Genomic DNA, 26,238 nt, shown 5'->3' on the forward strand with positions numbered 1-26,238 from the left:
ACCCTTTTCCTTGATGACAGTTTTGCACACTCTTGGAATTCTCTCAACCAGCTTCATGAGGTAGTCACCTGGCATGCATTTCAGTTAACAGGTGTGCCTTGTTTAAAGTTAATTTGTCGAATTTCTTTCCTTCTTAATGCATTTGAGCCGATCAGTTGTGTTGTGACAAGATAGGGGTGGTATACAGAAGATAGCCCTATTTGGTAAAAGACCAAGTCCATATTATGGCAAGAACAGCTCAAATAAGCAAAGAGAAATGACAGTCCATCATTACTTTAAGACATGAAGGTCAGTCAATGCGGAACATTTCAAGAACTTTGAAAGTTTCTTCAAGTGCAGTCGCAAACACCATCAAGCGCTATGACGAATAACCCTTGAATGAGTAGGTGTGTCCAAACTTTTGACTGCTAATGTACATCTCACTAGGTCAGGCCTTTTAAGCCTCCATATTGTATATCCACTAGTTCTAATATATCCATAATATTCGTAATTTGCTTAAGTGCATGAGGGTGATAGTTTGTAGTGTGATTTCCTCTACTGTCCATTGAGGTACTTAAAACCCACCATAATAATTGAGTCATGTATTGCCTGTAAGATTGATAAATTATTATATATATTTTTAAATATAATTATTTGGACAATATAGATTAATAAGCCAAATATGTTTATGGTCCAATAGCATATTTAAAAGGATCCACTTTCCTTGCGGATCTGTTTGAACAGTTTGCATATTTGGATCAAAATGATTGTTAATTAATATCATTACTCCTTTTGAGTTTCTTTGCCCATGGGAGAAATATATTTTGCCCTCCTAGTTCTTTTTCCATACAATTTTGTCTAAAGGTGTAGAATTAGTTTTCTGTTAACGATAGATATTATATTCCTTCTCTTTTAGCAATGAAAAGACTGATCGTCCTTTCTAATTATCTGCTAAGCCATTGCAATTATAACTAGCTATACTTATTTCACCACTTACCATAATGAGATACAATTTTTGATTATACAGTGCTTACCATAATATATGTTTGTAAACTTAGCATTAAGAAGTACCATGATAATTGAGTGCCCGTATAGCTGTACCATGATATTTGCACTGTTAAGAATACTGTAGCTGCGACTAAGTAAACCTCTAATTGTCCTCCAATATTCTACCCGCTAAAACTTGCCCTCATCTCAAGTTTGGTTGTCGTTCCAGTGATTGGCTGATCATCCCTGTACACATAGATCCTAGGGCCTTTAAGACATAGGGGCCCATCCTTTAAAAAGAGCACCTGGTGCCACCTACAGTACAGAACCAGAACTCATCACACTTTTCCAATCAAACAAAACACACAGGCACCCCATCTTCCTACACACCAGCACTCCCCTCATGTATACTGTACACCTGTACATAGCCACATACTGTGCCTTTTACGTCCTCTGTTTGTAATGTTTTTCTTTTTTACCTTGTTGATTCAAATCAAATTTTATTAGTCACATGCGCTGAATACAACAGGTGTAGACCTTACAGTGAAATGCTTACTTACAAGCCCCTAACCAACAATGCAGTTTAAAAAATTTGAATAAGAAATAAAAGTAATAAGTAGTTAAAGAGCAGCAGTAAAATAACAATAGCGAGACTATATACAGGGGGTATCGGTACAGAGTCAATGTGTGGGGGCACCAGTTAGTTGGGGTAATTGAGGTATTATGTACAGTTATTAAAGTGACTGTGCATAGATAATAACAGAGAGTAGGAGCAGCATAGAAGAGTGGGGGGGGGGGGGGCAATGCAAATAGTCTGGGTAGCCATTTGATTAGAGGTTCAAGAGTCTTATGGCTTGGGTGTAGAAGCCTCTTGGACCTAGACTTGGCGGTTCAATACCGTTTGGCGTGCGGTAGCAGAGAGAACAGTCTATGACTAGGGTGGCTGAAGACTTTGACAATTTTCAGGGCCTTCCTCTGACACCGCCTGGTATAGAGGTCCTGGATGGCAGGAAGCTTGGCCCCAGTGATGTACTGGACCGTACGCACTACCCTCTGTAGTGCCTTGCGGTCGGAAGCCGAGCAGTTGCCATACCAGGCAGTGATATAACCAGTCAGGATGCTCTCGATGGTGCAGCTGTAGACCCTTTTGAGGATCTGTGGACCCATGCCAAATCTTTTTAGTCTCCTGAAAGGGAATAGGTTTTGTCGTTCCCTATTCATGGCTGTCTTGATGTGCTTGGACCATGTTAGTTTGTTGGTGATGTTGACACCAAGGAAACTGAAGCTCTCAACCTGCTCCACAACAGCCCCGTCGATGAGAATGGGGGCGTGTTCGGTCCTCCTTTTCCTGTATTCCACAATCATCTCCTTGATCACGTTGAGGGAGAGGTTGTTGTCCTGGCACCACATGGCCAGGTCTCTGACTTCCTCCCTGTAGGCTGTCTCGTCATTGTCGGTGATCAGGCCTACCACTGTTGTGTCATCTGCAAACTTAATGATGGTGTTGGAGTTGTGCCTGGCCGTGCAGTCATGAGTGACCAGGGAGTACAGGAGGGGACTGAGCACGCACCCCTGAGGGGCCCCCGTGTTGAGGATCAGCGTGGCAGATGTGTTGTTACCTACCCTTACCACCTGGGGGCAGCCAGTCAGGAAGTCCAGGATCCAGTTGCAGAGGGAGGTGTTTAGTCCCAGGGTCCTTAGCTTATTGATGAGCTTTGAGGGCACTGAGCTGTAGTCACTGAATAGCATTCTCACGTAGGTGTTCCTTTTGTCCTGGTGGGAAAGGGCAGTGTGGAGTGAAAAAAGATTCCATCATCTGTGGATCTGTTGGTGCAGTATTCAAATTGGAGTGGGTCTAAGATTTCTGGGATAATGGTGTTGATGTGAGCCATGACCAGCCTTTCAAAGCACTTAATGGCTAAAGACGTGAGTGCTTCGGGTCGGTAGTCATTTAGGCAGGTTACCTTAGTGTTCTTGGGCACAGGGACTATGGTGGTCTGCTTGAAACATGTTAGTGTTACAGACTCGGACAGAGAGAGGTTGAAAGTGTCAGTGAAGACACTTGCCAGTTGGTCAGTGCATGCTCGGAGTACATGTCCTGGTAATCCACCTGGTCCTGTGGCCTTGTGAATGTTGACCTGTTTAAACATCTTACTCACATCAGCTTCGGAGAGTGTGATCACACAGTCGTCCGGAATAGCTGGTGCTCTCATGCATGTTTCAGTATTATTTGCCTCAAAGCGAGCATAGAAGTAGTTTAGCTCATCTGGTAGGCTTGTGTCACTGGGCAGCTCTCGGCTGTGCTTCCCTTTGCAGTCTGTAATGGTTTGCAAGCCCTGCCACATCCGACGAGCGTCGGAGCTGGTGTAGTATGATTCGATCTTATTCCTGTATTGACACTTTGCCTGTTTGATGGTTCACTGGAGGGCATAGCAGGATATCTTATAAGCTTCCAGGTTAGAGTCCCGCTCCTTGAAAGCGGCAGCTCTAGCCTGTAGCTCAGTGCGGATGTTGCCTGTAATCTATGGCTTCTGGTTGGGGTATGTATGTACGGTCACTGTGGGGATGACGTCATCGATGCACTTATTGATGAAGCCAATGACTGAGGTGGTGTACTCCTCAATGCCAATGGAAGAATCCCGGAACATATTCCAGTCTGTACTAACAAAACAGTCCTGTAGCTTAGCATCTGCTTCATCAGACCACTTTTTTTATTGACCGAGTCACTGGTGCTTCCTGCTTTAATTTTTGCTTGTAAGCAGGAATCAGGAGGATAGAATTATGGTCAGATTTGCCAAATGGAGGGCGAGGAAGAGGTTTGTACGCGTCTCTGTGTGTGGAGTGAAGGTGGTCTATAGTTTTTTTCACTCTGGTTGCACATTTAACGTGCTGATCGAAATGTGGTAAAACGGATTTAAGTTTCACTGCATTAAAGTCCCCGGCCACTAGGGGCGCCGCATCTGGATGAGCATTTTTCTGTTTGCTTATGGCAGAATACAGCTTATTGAGTGCAGTCTTAGTGCCAACATCGGTCTGTGGTGGTATGTAGACAGCTACGAAAAATACAGATGAAAACTCTCTAGGTAGATATTGTGGTCTACAGCTTATCATGAGATACTCTACCTCAGGTGAGCAAAACCTCGAGACTTCCATAGATATCGTGCACCAGCTTTTGTTTACATATATCCATAGTCCGCCACCCCTTGTCTTACTAGACGCGGCTGTTCTATCCTGCCGATACAACGTATAACTAGCTATTTGTATGTTGATAATATCGTCATTCACCCACGACTCAGTGAAGCATAAGATATTACAGTTATTAATGTCCCATTGGTAGTTTAATCTTCCTCGTAGGTCATCGATTGTATTTTCCAATTATATTACGTTAGCTAGAAGAATGGAAGGCAGGAGGGTTTATTCGATCGCCTACGAATTCTCAGATGGCAGCCCGACCTCCGTCCTCTTTTTCTCCATTGTTTCTTCACACAAATGACAGGGATTTGTGCCAGTATTGTCGTTCACGTCGGGCTCGTTGGACTCGTTAAAGGGAAAAAAAAACTTCTGCCAGTTCGTGGTGAGTCCTGAATGTCCTGAAGTTCTTTTCGGTCATAAGAGACGGTAGCAGCAACATTATGTACAAAATAAGTTACAAACAACGCAAAAACATGAACATAAAAACACAAACGGTTAGGAGCACGTAAAACGTCAGCCTTGTTCCAGTTACTTGTATTTGGGGATTTATTATTTCATGAATTTTCCTATCTTTTATCTATTTAAAAATACTATACATAAAAAATGAACACTAATTATTTTACAACATTCCCTAACTTGAATAGTATAGTGTATTTATAATTTCTTTAGTAATTGCTTTATTTTATTGTTTCTGTTTATTTTTTTATGACAATCATTAACAGTGTTGGATGTTCTATTTTATTTAGAATAACCATGGAGTGGTCTTGGTGTCTCTGAACAGTTGGTTATCAATGTATAGCTTGTCGACTACGAGAGCTACACGTCTCCCTTTTAGTCTATTGTCTTTGAAGAGTGGATACAGTACTCTGCGATCGTTCATGCCTATTTTAAAGCCTGCAAGTCTTTTGCCCAGGGTTTTAACCATTATTTAATCTTTAAAGGATGCACCTTTGGCAACAATTGGATGCTTGTATCCCTGTCCTCTCTGTCTAAAACGATGTAGGAGTTTGAGTTTCATTTGGTCGACAGTGCTGTCTGGGATCTGTAGCTGTTTAACCATAAATTATTTCACCACAATCTATGGATCTTCACCTTCATTTTCTTTAATTCCAGTAAGCACCAGATTTCCGCGCATTGATGTAGTCTGTATATCAAGTAAGGATTATCTTAACAACGTTCTCTCTCTTTTAAATTCATTAACATCAGCTTTGATTACATTGACTGTACCCTGAAGATTTTTTGTTTCTTTTTCCAGTGTCGTGGCTTTCTCATCACTTATTTCAAGGCTCATTTTAAGGCTTGCCTTCATCTCATCTTTACAGACTAACCTGCCTAAATGACTCACATCGGTGTGAGAATCCTGTTCATTGTCTACAGCTCAGCGTTCAACACCATAGTGCCCATAAAGCTCATCACTAAGCTAAGGATCCTGGGACTAAACATTTCCCTCTGCACCTGTATCCTGAACTTCCTGACAGGCCGCTCCCAGGTGGTAAGGGTAGGCAACAATACATCTGCCACGCTGATCCTCAACACAGGAGCCCCTCAGGGGTGCATGCTTAGTCCCCTCCTGTACTCCCTGTTCACCCAAGACTGCGTGGACAAGCACGACTCCAACACCATCATTAAGTTTGCTGACGACACAACAGTGGTAGGCCTGATCACCGACAACAACGAGACAGCCTATAGGGAGGAAGTCAGAGACCTGACAGTGTGGTGCCAGGACAACAACCTCTCCTTCAATGTGAGCAAGACAAAGGAGCTGATCATGGACTACAGGAAAAGGAGGGCCGACGGGGCTGTAGTGTAGTGGGTCAAGAGTTTCAAGTTCCTTGGTGTCCACATCATCAACAAACTATCATGGTCCAAACAAGACAGTCGTAAAGAGGGCACAACAACACCCCTCAGGAGACTAAAAAGATTTGGCATGGGTCCCCAGATCCTCAAAAGGTTATACAGCTGCACCATCGTGCACCATCCTGACCGGTTGCATCACAGCCTGGTATGGCAACTGCTCGACATCCAACTGTAAGGCGCTACAGAGGGTAGTGCGTCCGGCCCAGTACATCACTGGGTCATACGCATTAAGCTTCCTGCCATCCAGGGCCTATATACCAGGTGGTGTCAGAGGAAGGCCCAAAAAATTGTCAAAGACTCCAGTCACCCAAGTCATAGACTGTTCTCTATGCTACCGCACAGCAAGCAGTACTGGAGCGCCAAGTCTAGGTCCAAAAGTCACCTTAACAGCTGCTACCCCCAAGCCATAAGACTGCTGAACAATTCATCAAATGGCCACCCGCACTATTTATATTGACACCCCACCCCTTTGTTTTTACACTGGTGCTACTTGCTGTTTATTATCTATGCATAATCACTTTACCCCTACCTACATGTACAAATTACCTCGAGTAACAAGTACCCCTTGCACATTGACTTGGCACAAGTACCCCCTGTATATAACCCCGTTATTGTTATTTTATTGTGTTACTTTTTATAAAAATGTTTACTTTAGTTTATTTAGTAAATATTTTCTTAACTCTATTTCTTGAACTGCATTGTTGGTTAATGGCTTGTAAGTAAGCATTTCACGATAAGGTCTACACCTGTGACAAATACATTTTTTATTTGATTTTTTAACACCCTGGCCATAGAGAGGGTTTTTTGTTCTCTATTTTTGGTTAGGCCAGGGTGTGACATGGGTGGGCGTTCTAGGTTTCTTTTTCAATGTTGGTGGTTTTCTTTGTTTCGGCCGTGTACGGCTCTCAATCAGGAACAGGTGTAGATCGTTGTTGCTGATTGAGAGTCATACATAGGCAGCCTGTTTTTCCTTTGGGGTTTGTGGGTGAATGTTTTCTGTCTAGTGCTTTGTTATTCCTGACAGAACTGTTTGGCTGTCATTTTCGTGTTTTCTTTTGCAAGTGTTCATTCGGTCATTAAAATCATTTAAGATGAACACATCCTCCGCTGCACCTTGGTCTCATTCTGACAACGGCCGTTACAGATTCACCCACCAACAACGGACCAAGCAGCGGAGGAAGGAGCAGCACCAGGAGGGGATGAAGCAGCGGGCTCGGGAGGTGATTTCATCCTGGTCGCTGGAGGTATTGGAGGGAAGAATAGACTGGACTTGGGAACAGCTATTTGACCACTGCAACAACCTGCCGGGGAAGCAGGTGGAGGTGAAGAGGCAGCCCCCAAAATAAATTTTGGGGGGCACACGGGGAGTGTGGCAGAGCCAGGATGGAATTCTGGGCCAACTCCCCGTGCTTACGGAAGGCAGCGTAGTACTGGTCAGGCACTGTGTTATGCGGTAGAGCGCACGGTGTCTCCAGTGCGCACTCATAGCCCGGTGCGCTACATCCCAGCCCCCCGCAAGTGCCATGCTAGAGTGGGCATCGAGCCAGGACGGGTTGTGCAGGCCGTGCGCTCTAGACCTTCAGTGCGTCTTCAGGACCCGGTCTATCCTGTGCCTGCGCCCAGAACCAGGCCTCCTGCATGTCCCCCCAGCCTGGTGAGTCCTGTGCCTACACCCAGAGCCAGGCCTCCTGCATGTCTCCCCAGCCGGGGGAATCCTGTGCCTGTGCCCAGAGCCAGGCCTCCTGCATGTCTTCACAGCCTGGTGAGTCCTGTGCCTGCGCCCAGAGCCAGGTCTCCTGCATGTCTTCCCAGCCTGGTGAGTCCTGTGCCTGCGCCCAGAGCCAGGCCTCCTGCATGTCTCCCCAGCCTGGTGAATCCTGGGCCAGAGCCGCCAGAGCCGCCTGCCAGTCCGGTGCCGCCAGAGCCGCCCGCCAGTCCGGAGCCGCCAGAGCCGCCCGCCAGTCCGGAGCCGCCAGAGCCGCCCGCCTGTCCGGAGCCGCCAGAGCCGCCCGCCTGTCCGGAGCCGCCAGAGCCGCCCGCCTGTCCGGAGCCGCCAGAGCCGCCCGCCAGTCCGGAGCCGCCAGAGCCGCCCGCCAGTCCGGAGCCGCCAGAGCCGCCCGCCTGTCCGGAGCCGCCAGAGCCGCCCGCCTGTCCGGAGCCGCCAGAGCCGCCCGCCTGTCCGGAGCCGCCCCGCCTGTCCGGAGCCGCCCGGGTCGCCGGAGCCGCCAGGGTCGCCACCAGGGTTGACCCTGGAGCCACCATGGTCGCCCGCCTGTCCGGAGCCACCAGGGTCGCCCGCCTGTCCGGAGCCGCCAGGGTCGCCCGCCAGCCGGGCGCAGCCAGGGTCGCCAGCCATACCTCGGAGCTTCAGTATCAAACGTAACATCACACATGACCATAAATCGTCTTTTAATGCTGCATTCGAAACAACTGGGAACTTGGAACTCGGAAATCTCCGACTTCTGACTTCAGTGTGTTCAAGACAACTGGGAACTCAGAAAAAAACAAGCTTTGACTGGGAAAAATCGATTTGAACGGTCATCCAACTCAGGAACTTGGGCCTCTTTCTATAGCTCTGACCTCAAGATCACTGATGTCATAACGTTTTTTTCCCGGCTGTTCCTGCACACAACATTTTTTCTCAAGGCAAGCCGAAGTCGGTAGCCGAAGTTTACGCCCCTTCGTCGTTGATTGGTCAACTGTAGGGATTCTTCAATTAAGTGTTTGTAGTCATTCAACGAGAGACATATCGTTTATGCATATTTTTAATTTGAGAAATACTGCACTAACATCTTAGTTAGAATTGCAGAACTTAGATCTCGGCAGAAACGTGAACATTTATGATAGATTTCTTGAGTTAGATTAATTCTGACTATTTTGAGGAAGTGTATACTGGCTACGGTGTCTCAAGATGGACAAGCAGTAAAATTGCTATTTTATTCTGTTTTTGAAGCAAAGGTAATTTAAGGGAGTATGCGAGCACACTCGTTCGGTTCGTATAGGGTCTGTGCTATACGGGATCCTTGGGACGTCCCTAACCTAAACCATTACCTTCACCCAACGGTTCCCAAACTAGGGATGTGAAAATGGGGTAGTGGGAGAATTTCCCAAATACCCAAAAAATACATATATTATAATATCGTCTTTGTATCTCAAAATCATTGTAATGTGGTTAACCTAAAAATCTAAATAAAAATAATTCAAACCTTAGATCACGGGAAAAGGCCGCACTTGACCATTGCACTTGAATCATTCCCACAATGACTGGCTAGGCACACTATAGTATGAAACCACATACTACTGCAGAGACTTTGATATTACCGGACGCAACTGAAATGGTGAAAACAATGTTTGGGGAGGCAGAGGCACAGAAACTCACATCAATACCTTTTTCAGATAATGCTGTTAAACAAATAATTTATGCTATTGCTAGCAATTAAGAGGAAACTCTGAATGAACAACTTAGAAACTCCCCAGCTTATGCTGTCCAAATGGACGTTAGCTGTAAGGGCCGAGATGCCCATGCATTGACTTTTGTTTGCTATATATGTTGGGGGTTGCTATTCGCGAGGACATATTGTTATGTCTTACGATTCCTGAGCATGAACTGGCATAGGGAATGTTCAATGTGCTGCATGGCTATATTGACGAAAAACAGATTCCATATGGGATCGAATGGTGGGCTTTTTCACAGATGGGGCTCCGTCTATGGCGTGAAGGCAGGCAGGCCTCTGCCATATGGACGCATTGTATGATACACCAAGAGCAACTGGCGGCAAAAGAGCTGAGCACAGAACTCGGAGATATACTGCAGCAGATAACTTCAAATGTACATCAAACCACAGCGCACACCTGTTTGCAAAAGTATGTGGAGATATGGGATTGGAGCATGACAATGTTCTATTTCACACCAAGCCTTGATGGTTATCGAAGGGGGGTGTTGGAAAGATTTTTATAATTGAGAGAGGAACTGTTGTCACAGTGGATGTAAACATTAACAGACTTGGTTGACCTTCTGTGTAATGAAAAGAAAATAACAGAAAACAGCATCAGTAAGTGTCCCACACGAGCGATGACTGCTCACCTCCAAGACTTGGAAGAGCACTTGGGACCTGCTTCCCAATCCGTTTGACTGTAATCCTGGATCAATTGACATGCCGGTAAGTGAAATCGATCAGATGATCAAGCTGTCTCCTCCTACAGAGGAGTTTTGGTTCCTGACAAAAGGAAAACCCTGCCATCTCCCTCTAAGCATTAATGCCACATTCAAAACGACTGGGAACTCGGAACTGGAAACTCGGAAATCTCTGACTTCCGACTTCAGTGCGTTCAAGACAACTGAGAACTCGGAATGAAACAAGCTCCGACTGGGAAAAATATGTTTGAACGGTCATCCAACTCAGAATTCCAACTCGGGAACTCGGGCCTCTTTCTAGACCTCCGACTTTCCGACCTAAAGATCACTGATGTTATGATTAGACCTCGTATTTTTCTGAGTTCCCAGTTGTCTTGAAAGTACCATAACCTCTCTGGGCTAGGCGGGACGAATTCGTCCCACCTATGTAACAGCCAGTTGAATCCTGTGGCGCGATTTTCAAAACCTTTGAAATGCTATTACTTCAATTTCTCAAACATTAGATTATGTCAGCAGAGTACCAAGCCAGAAATAATCAGACACCCATTTTTCAAGCTAGCATATAATGTCACAAAAACCCAGAAGACAGCTAAATGCAGCACTAACCTTTGATGATCTTCATCAGATGACAACCCTAGGACATTATGTTATACAATACATGCATGTTTTGTTCAATGAAGTTCATATTTATATAAAAAAACAGCTTTTTACATTAGCATGTGACGTTCAGAACTAGCATACCCCCCGCAAACTTCCGGCGAATTCACTAACAATTTACTAAATTACTCACGATAAACGTTCACAAAAAGCATAACAATTATTTTAAGAATTATAGATGCAGAACTCCTCTATGCACTCGATATGTCCGATTTTAAAATAGCTTTTTGGTGAAAGCACATTTTGCAATATTCTAAGTACATAGCCCAGGCATCACGGGCTAGCTATTTAGACACCCGGCAAGTTTAGCACTCACCAATATCAGGTTTACTATTATAAAAGTTTGATTACCTTTTGTTGTCTTCGTCAGAATGCACTCCCAGGACTGCTACTTCAATAACAAATGTTGGTTTGGTCCAAAATAATCCATCGTTATATCCGAATAGCGGCGTTTTGTTCGTGCGTCCCAGACACTATCTGAAATGGTAAATCAGGGTCGGGCGCATGGCGCAATTCGTGACAAAAAAAATCTAAATATTCCATTACCGTACTTCGAAGCATGTCAACCGCTGTTTAAAATCAATTTTTATGCCATTTTTCTCGTAAAAAAGCGATAATATTCCGACCGGGAATGTCCATTTAGCTAAACAGAGGAAAGTAAACAAAGCTTTCGGTCGACGCGGGCACGAGCCTGAGTCTCACAGTACTGTAACCAGCCACTACCCAAACGCGCTACTTTTTTTCAGCCAGAGCCTGCAAAGCCACGATTCAGCTTTTTACCGCCTTCTGAGACCCTATGGCAGCCGTAGGAAGTGTCACGGGACAGCTAAGATCCTCACTCTTCAATAAACAGAGACAAGAAGAACGACACCTTGTCAGACAGGCCACTTCCTGCATGAAACCTTGTCAGGTTTTTGCCTGCCAAATGAGTTCTGTTATACTCACAGACACCATTCAAACAGTTTTAGAAACTTTAGGGTGTTTTCTATCCATATGTAATAAGTATATGCATATTCTAGTTACTGGGTAGGAGTGGTAACCAGATTAAATCGGGTACGTTTTTTATCCAGACGTGAAAATACTGCCCCCTAGCCATAACAGGATAAAACTCATAGTAGGCTACCCTTTGCCAGCTCATATCTGTGTGAAGCTGGATTCAATCCTCTTGTCTGCATTAAAACCAAACATCAATCCAGGTTGGATGTGACAGCAGAGATGAGGTGTGCACTGTCGTCCACGCCCCCTGACTTTGAGAAGCTCCAACGCGACATGCATAAAGCACACCCATCTCATTAGTGGTGGTGAGATAAGAGACATTTGCAATTGACTGTCATAGCCCCACATTAAAAGTATGTGACGTTTGACTTTACCAGTGTAATCCACTTTCAATTTCAATAAATTTAAATCGCAGACTGTCGGCAACACTAGCACCTGAAACTAGCATAGGTTACAACTACCCGGACGGAAAACAGTGATATACATAACACACATCACCTCTTCTACGGGCGTGTGGGGGAGGGCTGGGAGCCAGCGGACCATTCAAACCTTTTTTGCAAGACAAAATTCTCCATACCTCCAAGGGAGGCGTTGACAATGACGTGATTTTGGGGGTATAGCAACGCCAGACTAATATGTCATTAATATAATTCATGTATGATTAGCTTCACACATAGATATAGACTATATTTATCATTGTTATGTTTTTGTGTACATCATTGGGTTTACATTGTAGACCTGAGCAGGTAGCTCAGCTTTTAAAGCTATGGATCTTCAGACCTATTTATATCATTGGAATGAAATACTACTGAAAATACGCAATATATAGTATATACATGTAATGGCCGTCGTATTGAGTAGACCAAGGTGCAGCGGGAAAATGCATACTCATCTTCTTATTTATTATAAAAGAAGGAAAAACCAAAAGAAACACGTATACAAGAACGAACGAACGAACGAACGACCGAACGACACTAAACAGTCCCGTCAGGTGCTACATACACTAAACAGGAAATAACTACCCACAATTCCCCTTACCAAAACACCCCTATACATAGGACCATCAATCAGAGGCAATGAGGAACAGCTGCCTCCAATTGAAGGCCAAATCAATAAACTAAACATAGAACTAGAAAGACTAGACTAGAACATAGAAATATACTAACATAGAACATAAACACAACCCCGGAACACTCTAAACAAACACCCCTCTACAAAACACATAGCCCAACAAACCCCAAAACACTCTAAACAAATACCCCCTGCCACGTCCATACCAAACTAATATAACAAATAACCCCTTTACAGGTCAGGACGTGACAATACACAATATACTGTATGTACACAGTATATACACACCATATTTAGCTGATTTAGCCAAAGATCCAAGACTCTGGTCCCAAACCTTGTGGCATTTAAGGGATATTTAAGGGACTCTGCACTCAGTGCTGTTGCTGAGAACTTCATTCTTGTAGACTTTAGCTTTGTGTCTAGACAGACCATCTGCATGTCATATTGTATTATATCAACATACAGTTTTTAAAATAGTAATTCAAGAGGAATAATCGAGAAACATAATTTGGATATTTAGTAAAATATACTAATGAAGAGAACTTGCTGGCTGTGAAAAATTGTGAAAAATTGTCCAAGAGCAACACTAAGACATTATTTTTCCAGAAAATCTATTAGCTTAGTACATTTCCTACAGTCCTATTTCATTATGCTACATTTAGATATTAATGCTGTTTCAGTTAGATACGTTGGTGAACATGCTACATTTGCCATTGGCCTTCCATTTGAGAATGACTATAGACTACTGAATGAGCAATGTCGCTGGGGGATATTTTTGGTTCCCACAACACCATGGTGGAGCATGCCTGTGTCAGACAGTTAAAACCTAAGGAATCTGTGATGCTGTGAGCAGGCCTTTGATGTTTTTGCAAGCCCCAGTGTTAGGAATCCCAAGTTGAAGCAGAAAAGTGGAGATTTGTTGGAATGCTTTACTGCACACCATTTATAACTGTTTATAATATCCTTCTGTGTCTGCATATTTTCTCTGTGCACATTACTCATCAGAATAAAAACAAGAACTATGAAAACCTCGACCAACTGTCCTATGACAACAAGCGAGGACCCAAGGTATACTTGCATGGTCAATGCACGCCGCCCACCAATTCTCTGAACGTAGCCACTAGAAACTAGAAAGTCAAACAGTCAACAACTGATTCCAGAGATATCCTTATCCTGGTAGCACGTCTTTTTACATTTTCTTTTATGATTTCAGTCGAGAATGGGTTTTTAGTATATTTTCAGCAAATGAAATGCCCCTTCAACCTTTTTTATTTTTGTGTAAAGGGTTGCATGTGTTCAAACCAAGGAGATTGCAAGTCTATTACTTTGACAAAGTTTGTGGAGATCTGGACGTGTGGGACAGGCACAATCCAGATGGCACCTCCTACCTTTCTGCAGCATTTCCTTCTTCTTCTTTTGTTCTTTGGGAAAGAAACCACCACCACCCTCCTCCCTTCCTCCACCACTTTGATTTGCGGTTGCATCAATCTTCTTCTCCCTCTACTTATAACTTGCACGTTCCTCTTTGGAGTCTTGATAACCCTCAGTTTGCATGCATAAATGCATAATTTTTTTTCCTACCAGCTTCGATTTTTTTTCAGTTAAACAGATTATCTTGGAACCTTTTTCTCCATTTCTTCCACCCTCGCCAAAAAAGAAAAAGAAGAGCTGAAGACAGCATGGTTCAGGGCTGAGTCCTTCTCCTCCTTGCTAATTTTGTCCCCTAACTGCAGGCAGAGAAAGTTCTCCTGTTCAGCCAAGACACCAACCTGACATCCATGCTGCTGGAGGCCAAGGACCTGGAGGCTCGCGTCATCATCCTCTCTGCCAGGTCAGCTCCCGTCTACATCCCTCACTGCACTACACCTCTAAACCTCATATACCACACAGACACATGTCTTTATTATGAGGCCATCGGGACTCAATGACATCATTATACAGTAGTAGTATATAGTAATACAGGTTACATACATGCAGTATATATTATATAATATTAATAATAATAATATATTAATAATGAAAACACAAATATACTGTGTCCCATGTTATTGGTACCCTGGCCAGTAGTGGTCCTGTACATTTTGGATGAACTGACCATTTATTGCACCGAGCAAAATAAACATTGATATGTATTGTACTCTTGGTGTAGTCACTGGAGAGTGACTGGAGCTGCCATTGTGGTAATGATGTGTATCTGACTGTAGCGAGGATGAAGCGGCGTCGGTCTACAAAGCTGCGCGCCAGCTCAACATGACGGGTTCTGGCTACGTGTGGCTGGTTGGAGAGAGGGAGATGTCTGGTAAAGCTTTGAGTGAAGCACCAGATGGTATGTCCTGCTCCTATACCCTATGCCTCTCTCACAGACTGTGCGACAGATCGGTCATGCTGGCCACATTGCTTTATTATTCAAATGTTTTATCCTCATCGGCAAATCAGTGTGGTGTGTAATACATTGAATGTTTGAACGTTTAAACATTTGTTTGTTTAAAGGTTTAAAACAAGTGATTTCTCATTGTACTGTGCTTTAAATGTCTAACATCTTTTGTTTGTTCCATTTTTAGTTTGTGTGTTTTTTTCAGTAGACAACAAATGAAATAGAGGTTTTGGTAATCTACATTGCTTTGAATTCACGTTAATATGAGAGTCTGGCTCTCATGAGCTAATTTAGAAAAAGTGTGTTGCTACCCCCACATTGAAGTGTAACAGAAAGCCGATGGTAAGCTACAACCGCATTTATTTTTACCTGGCTACATGTATGATACGTCTGTACATAACCTTCACTTCAACATGCTCACTTTGCCCTAACCCATGTTCTGTACAGTATCATCCCCAACCTAACTCCTATCCTTAATAGGTACTTGTTGTTTCTGTATAAGCAAGTTTAATGTTCATGGCCTAATATTAGCAATCTCGTGTCGAGTGCTTCTCTAAAATTGGGATTTTGTTGACTGGTCAGGCTTGCTCGGCCTTCAGCTCATCAACGGCAAGAACGAGTCGGCGCATATCAACGATGCCGTGGCCGTGGTGGCACAGTCCATCCAAGAGCTTTTTGAGAAGGAGAACATCACAGAACCGCCTCGCGGTTGTGTAGGCAACACAAACATCTGGAGGACTGGACCGCTCTTCAAACGGTAAGGCCACAAGTAAGAGTGAGAGTGACTAAACAAACACAATGTTTTTTGTTTTTGTTTATTTGCACACAGTCAGAAGTAGGTCTGAGTCAGCTTGAAATAACCAGAAAATAACCAGAACAGTCGTGTGTCAAAACATAAAACTGAACATGCTGACCCAGGCACCCGAGGTTGCTGGGAGACAGGGGAGGGAGGGCAGCCTGAAAACAAGGCCTCCTTTCTGAGCAGTTCTAATTGGAAGTGGACCAAGTCAGACCCCTGAAAATCATCCCTGTTTCATTGTGCATTCTCTGAGAAATTAAGCTTAGTTTCCATTGGCATTTAGGGCCATGCAGGTCATATTCAAGTCGGGTTGGGCTAGTCTTGGTGGGTACATCTCGAATTGCATTTCCTTTGCCTCCAAAATGTAGTATCTGGCTTTTGGCAAGACTACATAGACAGAACTCAGAATTAAGGGGATAGAGGATTCTACATCAGAGGACTTAGGGTGCGTTTGTAAATACACTTTGGCTATCAACTCCGATTCCAGAGCACTCTCGCCTGAGTGTCCCAGAGAGCAGAATAACTGATTCATTCACGAATGCTCAACACCCGTTGAATATGGCCGGTGTCAGTAAACGTTGTTGCCAGCCACACAGTTACAGTCACCAACGCTCTGGATAACATGAAATCAGCCTAACCAGTTCTGCTAGGGCAAGTAAAATGGTCAGAGTGAGGTGTTCTCTCATTTATGTCTGGAAGTAGCTAGCAAGCTAGCCAACCTTAACCAGTTAGCTTGGGTGCTTGACTGCTGTTGTGTCGTCAGAATGCTCGCAGCAACCCTGATCCTCGGCCAGAGCGTTGAGTGTGCGCTCTGAACGCTCCGAGAGCGAAACGCTAGGAATATATGTATGGACAATCTGACAACATTCTGAATTTACAAATGCACAGAGCGCACTTTGAGCGCACTCTGGCACTCCAGATTGAATTTATGAACACAAACTTAATTCGAAATGCATTGCATTATTGTTCCAAAAACATCACCCTCCTCCCTTCATCCTCATTGTTTTCAATCTCCCATCTCACCCACTCTCATCAACCAAGCTGATTTGTCTGATGATGCCATCCCTCCGATCTCCCCGCTGGACTCTAGAGTGCTGATGTCATCCAAGTACCCAGATGGCCTGACAGGACGCATCGAGTTTAATGACGATGGTGACAGGCGGTTTGCTACCTACAGCATCCTCAACTACCAAAAGACCAGGCTGGTGCAAGTGGGCATTTTCAACGGCACCCAAGTACGGGGGTTTTTATTAAATGTTTTATGTTACCAGTTGTACATAATACAGTATTTTTTAAATTAAGTGTTACATTAAGTAATTATGCCTTGGTGCTATCATTTTGTGCTTGTGTTATTATCAAATGTATAAAACCAAGTTGTATGGGGAACATTAATATTTGGGGTGGTTTGTACATAGAGGTGAAATGACTAGCCCAATTAAATTAGCATGCCATATGATTGTACTGTCTGAATTATTTTTTCCCATTCTAGCCATTCTATTTGTTTGGTTTTGTAGGTGGTGATGAATCCGCAGAGGAAGATCATTTGGCCAGGAGGAGAGACGGAGAAGCCAAGAGGATACCAGATGTCTACCAGACTAAAGGTAGCTACTACGTCCTGCACATGGCCGTAGCCAGGATCTGAGTTTTAGTGAGGTCTGGAGGGGGAGGGGAAGTGGGCTTTATCCTCCCCATCCAATACATTTTTGGAAAGTTCAATTTAATTTAGCTCTAAAATGCTATTTGGAGAACAGCAAAAACAAGCAAAAATTAACCCTGCCATTATCACATTGGTTGCTGAAGCTTCATTCACCTCAGTCGATCTACAAACACATAGCCTATTAGCTATACAATTTGCTTTTACACATTAACTCAGCACCGGGATTATCAGGAATCAAGGTAAGACCCGAGTGCAGACTGTGTGAAGTAACAATGTTTATTGTAACAACAGGGGCAGGCAAACAACAGGTCAAGGCAGGCAGGGGTCGATAATCCAGAGTAGAGGCCAAGGAACCTGACGGCAGGCAGGCTAAGAGTCAGGACAGGCAAGGGTCAAAACCAGGATGATGAGAAAAAGAGAGACTGGGGAAAAGCAGGAGCTGAGACAAACCGCTGGTTGACTTGAACAAACAAGACGAACTGGCACAGACAGACAGAAAGCACAGGTATAAATACCCAGGGGAAGATGGGCGACACCTGGCGACACCACGCAGATCAGAGCGTGACAGTACCCCCCCTCTAGGGACGCCACCTGGCGTCCTACCTGGACGCATACCTGGTTGAGCGGGGTGTTGGCGTTGGAATTCAGAGATGAGGCCTGGGTCCAGGATGTCCCTAGCGGAGACCCAGCACCTCTCCTCCGGGCCATAACCCTCCCAGTCAACCAGGTACTGGAATCCTCTGCCCTGAGGGTCAAAACCAGGATGATGAGAAAAAGAGAGACTGGGGAAAAGCAGGAGCAGAGACAAACCGCTGGTTGACTTGAACAAAACAGGTATAAATACCCAGGGGAAGATGGGCGACACCTGTAGGGGGGTAGAGACAATCACAAGGACAGGTGAAACAGATCAGGACGTGACAGGGATTAAAAACTATAATTGAATATGTACAGAGGGATCTGTTAGCATAAAAAATATTTTATTTGGGACAGATTTATATTTACTGAGGGGGGGGACTGGTCCAACTCAAGGTGTCATAAAAAAAATGCACCTCTCTCCCCAACATTACAAATATTTTCACATGACCCTCCCTTTGTACTGTTAAATAAATTGAACACACTCCCTCTCATAAAATTGACTCAAAACAATGTTTACAACCACAAATAATAAATGTAGCGACACTGTGTTTATAAACGTTGATATCAACTTTTCCACTTTAGCATGCTTTATGGGCCAGAAGGTTGAGGGTTCGCTGACCACCACGGAGAGATCACTCTCGCTAACGGTTTCATTACACTATGATCAGAAGCAGCTGCAGACAATGATTTTCCACATTTTGATGCCATAATTATAATTATATAAAATATATGCAACAAATTTTCCCGCCAACAGGTTTCTGTGCCAGTGCACCACACAACCAATGAACAAAGCATACTTTGGGCACTTCAAAATGACGATTTGCCTGTTCAACACAACAATAATAGACTATGTCAATCTCGACAAAAACAAAAATACATCCCTCCCTACTAGGGCTGACCCAATTTTGGTCGACGGAGATTTCTTTAGTTGAGCAATGGCAAATATATATATTTTTCATGGTGCACAATACATCCGCCTGATTCGTGCCTGTCTCAGTGGACTAATCTGTTGCTGAGGCCATGGGGATGGGACAGTCCATCACTCTAAGACATGTGCTACTGAAATTGCAAATGGTTATATTATGTAAGAACAATGGTGCAACTAGGGTTGCAAAATTCCTGGAACTTTCAATAAATTCCCTGGTTTTCCAGCGCGGCAAGTCCGAACCCAAGTTCCGTGGGGCTCCCTCTTGAGTCATTTGGATTGATTGATTGATTTCATTAGTTAAAAAAATACATATATATATATATATATATATATACACAAATATTTTTTAAGTGACCGAGATTGCACATTAACGTCTGGGACTTATTTTTTTTTTTTACATAAATACATATACAATTACAGAGATAGAGACACATTACAGAGATACAGAAAAAAAATGCTCAACCTCCAGATGAGTATTAGGGGGGAGTTTAAGTACAAATCTTGTCTGGTCTGTAGCTTATTCTTTAGATGTTTGGGGCTGATGGCGAACCATGATGTGCAGGCATAACCAAAGTGACACGGGACTAGTGCACTTGCCAGAGTCTTTTGGGTGTATATAGCTAGGTTTCCATCCAATTGGCGACCGAATTTCATGCAAATATTCTAAAATCTGCATAAAAACAATATGCACATTTCAGAGTTCCCTTAAGGAAAATGTGGCGCCAGACAACATGACAGTAAAGATTTAAATTTACCGGACATTTGAGAAATTTACCGGACATCAATATGCATTCAGAACCGACCTGGCGCAGCCAAGGAGGGATATTGGCCAAATTAGCCACATTTGTGTCCTTACAAACAAATTGTAACAAATTATAAAAACACTACTCATTGGGTTACGATGTGTAGCACATGCAAAACTTCATAGCCTATTTTTTTGTTTTGTTTTTAGGCTACTTTCCTAGAACAATAATTGTCCCCATCAAGGTTCAGCTGTCAGAGATTGTAGCTCTAAATTCATTAGGGTTTTGCATGCATAGGCCTACAGGCTTGCCCACTGTATGATATTAATATAAAATATATTAGCATTTTCAACTCTAGGCCTACTGATGGTTTGTCACAAAAAAATGTGTATATAGGTATAGCGATTGTGCCTACACTGGTATTGGTATGTTCGCTCTAACCAACAGCTTGCAGATACAGCACAGGTACAGCCCACTAGATGATGAGATTATTATGGATAAAAGTACGAGATAATTTCTATTTGTCAAATGGTAGCCAAGCATCGATCATCATTTCGCCAGAATAAAACCCTAGATATTTATTGAAAGGAGCATCAGCATCATCACTGTGCACTTTCACCACCCTGTGAAATTAATAATAAATTAATCAATCGGTAGCCCAATAAACTGCCTGCTTTCTCATGATGTGACATTTTTTTATCCGACATGTTAGGCTACTTTACTCACATAAAAAGGTTGGATGGAAGCCTGGTTAATGTCAAGCCATTTTGAAGATACTGGAATTTATGTTTGTGATGAACATGCACAGGCCTACAGGATACTTTTGATGTAGCCTACTTAGATGAAAAACATGTGACTGGTTGTGTTTCTGGCACATATAAAAGGTAATACATTTTAAAAGTTTAATTATAAATATTAAGGCCATACTGAAGCTTTAGCTTCTATGTGCGCAAAGAATAGCCGCTCGGATTGGAGAGGAGGCAGAGCGTGTGTTAAGCTCTTCTGAATAAATTGGCCTGCGGGAGCATATGTGGACACGTTATTATAGGATGACTTGGGAGAATGATGATCTGCAACTGACAGCGCATTCAGTATCAGAAGTAAAAATACAGCCAGACTGACCTGCTATTGTGCCTGATCCAAATCGAATGAAACATGTAAATCACAATCTGCCATTATTCAACTGACATTTTTACTGTAGCCTAGAGTAGAAGTTAGTACTCACTTGAAAACAAGAATGAAATTATTCATTGCATTGTGGTGTTGTAGGCTAGTCTGCAATTTTATTGCCCCAAAACAAAATCAATAGGGGAGCTTGTTGAGCTGTTTGTCATGTCTACTTTCATGCGGAATGATGCACCTTGCGTCTCCACTGCCTTTTAGGTATTCCTATTTGTTCTTGTGGTTTCATATTGAAAATGTATGCAGCCTCGAATGCTTTTTTGTGTGGTATGATTGCTCGTTAGCCTATACCAAATCTGGACAAACGACCCACCTAGCACTATTATCACTATGATAGAGGGCAGGATGGATCGTTAGACTGGTAGACTATACTGACCTGTGGTATAGTAAAAGTTAGCACACGGAAAAGCGTAGTGCATAAGGGAACTACCAAAACACCTTGATATAGGGGAGGTGCATGCAAGCAGATGAGGAAATTTGGCTAGTTATATAGTAAAACCTGCAACTAGATCATGTAAACCAGGTAAAATAATGCATTACCCTCCCCTGTGCCAAATAGAAAAAACACACAACCCTCCCCAAAGCAAAGAAAATACGTTTGACAACCCTCCCCTATTTTGGAAAGCTTTTTTTGTGTGCAGTTTTAAAGCTAATTTACTGCAATTCTACACATTTTGCCATGGGTTGGGGAGATTTGTTTTTGCAGTTTTAAAAGCAAATTTCCTGCAATTCTACACATTTTGCCATGACTTATGCCATGTTAATATTATATCTAAGTGACAGGGACTAACAAAATCAATGGGGGCCCCCTAAAGTTCAGGACCCCTGTTCAGGACCCCAGGATGCCCTGCGTGCCTGGTTGGTAATGCGGCTATGATTACTAATGGTTTAGATAGCTGGCAAGACTAACTAGACTAAGTTGCCAATCTAAAACATTTTATGAGATGGGCTCATTGAGTGACTGTCGGTGAGTGACATACTGTACATCAAGAGAAAAACCAAGTTTAGAAGTTGCACCTACTACTCTAACTCTCAACAGTAAGTAGAAAAAACTGAGGTCTGGACCTTGGTGTCCTCGTGCAGCTACTGCCCTGGTCTTGCATAACCGGGGGTGTATTCACTAGGAACCAAATGGCTAGAAATGGAGAGGGACCTACCTGAATTTGTCCAATTGTTTCTGTTGAAAACGTTTTCTGTGGCAAAAACATTTGCTACGGTGTGCACTAATGCATACACCCAAGCACTTGTTCCTTGTGTTGAATGTCTGTGCCAAAATGTGCTGGCGCCATACTTGTCCTTCTCTATTGTTCACAGATAGTAACCATTCATCAGGAGCCATTTGTCTATGTCCAACCCACAACAAGTGATGGAACTTGCCAAAAAGAAAAAACTGTAAATGGACTTAAAGATGTCCAAAAAGTTATATGCACTGGCCCCAATGGAACCATCCCAGGTAATAAGACAGCACAGGATATACACAAGTATTAGTTCAGTATAGTGTCAGTCTGTATTGGCTGTATATGTTGATTTGCTCTCAATATCATTTTTTTCGGCTGATTTTGTGTTTGTCGTTTGTCCATTATAGGACAGCCTATAGTACACCAATGCTGCTACGGCTTTTGCATTGACCTCTTGATTAAACTAGCGGATACCATGAACTTCACCTATGAGGTTCATCTGGTGGCTGATGGGAAGTTTGGTACACAGGAGCGGGTAAGTAAGATGATCATATGGTTCTGCAGCTTTAGAACCGAAACCCCTTGTGCTATGGAATACCATCCTCAAGGTTCAAGGTAATCTTTATTATCACACAGAGAAATGCAGTACATGCAACACTAGATGCAGTGCAGTACTGGCTACATGTGTTATAGTATGGACTACCACATATGAAATGCCAATCAATGTGTATTCTTGGGTGTTATTTTCCACCTTCACCACAGTTCATATTTAATGACTTTATTGGGACCCACAAATGACAGACCAGTCCATTCGATTTAATTGTATTTTGTCTGTATATTGTGATAGGCTCCGAAAGGACAATGTTTTTCTAGACAAAATCACCAATTGAAAAACAACAACAACAGATAATCAATGGATATTAAACAAATTGGCCAGTAGGCAAAATCTTTGCTAACTGCAATAATATAAGGGTACATGTACAGGTTATGTGCATAATGCTAAAGTGCAATTTAGTCCAACAGCTTATGTAATTGTAGGATCGCATTCGTGATCAAACAGTTTTTAGCTGATCCAAGCATCAATCAGGTTTGGAAATGTCAACTAAGTATGTAGAGTACAGTGGATGCCCCTCTCTTTCTATATCAGGTAAACAACAGCAACAAGAAGGAGTGGAACGGCATGATGGGAGAACTCCTGGGTGGCCTGGCAGACATGATTGTGGCGCCGCTCACGATCAACAATGAACGCGCCCAGTACATCGAGTTCTCAAAACCCTTTAAGTACCAGGGGCTTACCATCCTCGTGAAAAAGGTATGCTGCTCTTACTTCTGCTGCTCAGACAGGCACCCATGGAAGCTATTGTTTTCTTCCTACAACTATGACCCAGTATAGTACTACTCACAGTAGAGTGAATGAGTCACTGGCTGTTGTTTGACCGTAGGAAATACCACGCAGTACTTTGGATTCGTTCATGCAGCCCTTTCAGAGCACCCTGTGGCTGCTGGTGGGTCTATCGGTCCATGTGGTGGCGGTGATGCTCTACCTATTAGACCGGTTCAGGTAAAACAACGACATGTCTGTGTACAGTAATAACCTGATCACATTAATAATAATATAGGCCTTTTAGCAGCCACTTTTATCAAATGCTACTTACAGTCATGCATACATTTTCATATGGGTGGCCCCAGCGGGAATCAAACACATGATCCTAGCGTTGCAAGTGCCATACTTAACCAATTGAGCCACATAGGATCAGGAAATTCCCCATACCTTTCCTGTGCCACAGGTTCCCCATGCATTTGTAATGAACAGCTGAAATAATTGTTTATGTCTGTGGCAAGTGAAACTAAACACAACACAGGATCGTGAAATAAAGAACTGCACTGATATCCCACTGGGGACAGACGTCAGCTCAACGTCTCTGACGCTTTTCGGATGTGGCAGCACTTGCAAACTATTACAGACTACAAAAGGGAAGCACAGCTGAGAGCTGCCCAGTGACATGAGCCTACCAGACGAGCTAAATAACTTCTATGCTCGCTTCGAGGCAAGTAACACTGAAACATACATGAGAGCATCAGCTGTTCCGGCCTACAGTGTGATCACGCTCTGCGCAGCCGATGTGAGTAAGACCTTAAAACAGGTCACCATTCACAGACGGATAACCAGGACCTGTACTCCGAGCATGCGCGGACCAACTGGCAAGTGTCTTCACTAACATTTTCAACCTCTCCCTGTCTGAGTCTGTAATACCAACATGTTTCAAGCAGACCATCCTGTGCCAAAGAACACTAAGGTAACCTGCCTAAATGACTACCGACCCGTAGCAAAATGACTACCGATCACGTCTGTAGCCATGAAATGCTTTGAATGGCTGGTCACGGCTCACATCAACACCATTATCCCAGAAACCCTAGACCCACTGCAATTTGCATACCGCCCCAACAGATCCACAGATGATGCAATCTCTATTGCACTCCACACTGCCCTTTCCCACCTGGACAAAAGGAAAACCTATGTGAGAATGCTATTCATTGACTACAGCTCAGTGTTAAACACCATAGTGCCCTCAAAGGTCATCACTAAGCTAAGGACCCTGGGACTAAACACCTCCCTCTGCAACTGGATCCTGGACTTCCTGACGGGCCGCCCCAGGTGGTAAGGGTAGGTAAGAACACATTCGCCACACTGATCCTCAACACGGGGGCCCCTCAGGGGTGCGTGCTCAGTCCCCTCCTGTACTCCCTGTTCCCTCATGACTGCATGGCCAGGCACGACTCCAACACCATCATTAAGTTTGCCGATGACACAACAATGGTAGGCCTGATCACCGACAACGATGAGACAGACTATAGGGAGGAGGTCAGAGACTTGACTGTGTGGTGCCAGGACAACAACCTCTCACTCAATGTGATCAAGACAAAGGATATGATTGTGGACTACAGGAAAATGAGGACCGAGCACGGGGCTGTAGTGGAACAGGTTGAGAGCTTCAAGTTCCTTGGTGTCCACACCAACAAACTAACATGGTCCAAGCACATCAAGACAGTCATGAAGAGGACACGACAAAACCTATTCCCCCTCAAGAGACTGAAAAGATTTGGCATGGGTCCTCAGATCCTCAAAAGGTTTTACATCTGCACCATCGAGAGCATCCTGACTGGTTGCACCACTGCTTAATATGGCAACTGCTCGGCCTCCGAGGGTAGTACATAAGTCCCAGTACATCACTGGGGCCAAGCTGCCTGCCATCCAAGACCTCTTTACCAGGTGGTGTCAGAGGAAGGCCCTAAAAATTGTCAAAGACTCCAGTCATTCTAGTCATAGACTGTTCTCTCTGCTACCGCATGGCAAGCAGTACCGGAGTGCCAAGTCTTGGTCCAAGAGGCTTCTAAACAGCTTCTACCCCCAAGCCATAAGACTCCTGAACATATAATCAAATGACTACCCAGACTATTTGCATTGCCCCCCACTCTACCTACATGTACATATTACTGTAAAGCGTCTGTGTGTAGCTGGTGAGATGAGTCAGGCGCAGGACAGCAGATAAGAGTAAAGAAAGCTATTTTACTCAAAATATATCACAATACGTGTCGTAAATACAAGGCCACACAATACGGACTGCAATACAAAAAACAATTACTCACAAACAAACATGGGGGAACGGAGGGTTAAATAATGAACAAGTAATTGGGGGATTGAAACCAGGTGTGTAAGACAAAGACAAAACAAATGGAAAAGGAAAAGTGGATCGGCGATGGCTAGAAGGCCGATGACATCAACCACCAAACGCCACCCGAACAAGGAGAGGGACCGACTTCGGCGGAAGTCGTGACAATTACCTCTATTACCTCGACATCGGTGCT

General features: G+C 43.7%; 1 protein-coding gene across 4 annotated transcripts in view; it reads left to right on the top strand.

The window, feature by feature from the left end:
* The window catches only part of grin1b (glutamate receptor, ionotropic, N-methyl D-aspartate 1b), a 68,761-nt gene that overhangs the window by 21,050 nt on the left and 21,473 nt on the right, over positions 1–26,238 (top strand). For 2 of the 4 annotated variants that reach the window (XM_014174830.3, XM_014174833.3), the window contains exons 4-13: positions 13,880–13,942; positions 14,608–14,705; positions 15,079–15,200; positions 15,831–16,005; positions 17,138–17,282; positions 17,562–17,648; positions 22,508–22,646; positions 22,779–22,906; positions 23,519–23,683; positions 23,814–23,932. In XM_014174830.3, coding sequence (XP_014030305.1) covers positions 13,880–13,942; positions 14,608–14,705; positions 15,079–15,200; positions 15,831–16,005; positions 17,138–17,282; positions 17,562–17,648; positions 22,508–22,646; positions 22,779–22,906; positions 23,519–23,683; positions 23,814–23,932 — 1,241 coding nt within the window. The remainder of the gene's footprint in view (positions 1–13,879; positions 13,943–14,607; positions 14,706–15,078; positions 15,201–15,830; positions 16,006–17,137; positions 17,283–17,561; positions 17,649–22,507; positions 22,647–22,778; positions 22,907–23,518; positions 23,684–23,813; positions 23,933–26,238) is intronic. The other 2 variants (XM_014174834.3, XM_082969316.1) reach the window with 1 other exon arrangement.

Source organism: Salmo salar, chromosome 26 (assembly GCF_965601325.2).
Source record: "Salmo salar chromosome 26, fSalSal1, whole genome shotgun sequence".
Classification (NCBI taxonomy): Eukaryota; Metazoa; Chordata; class Actinopteri; order Salmoniformes; family Salmonidae; genus Salmo; species Salmo salar.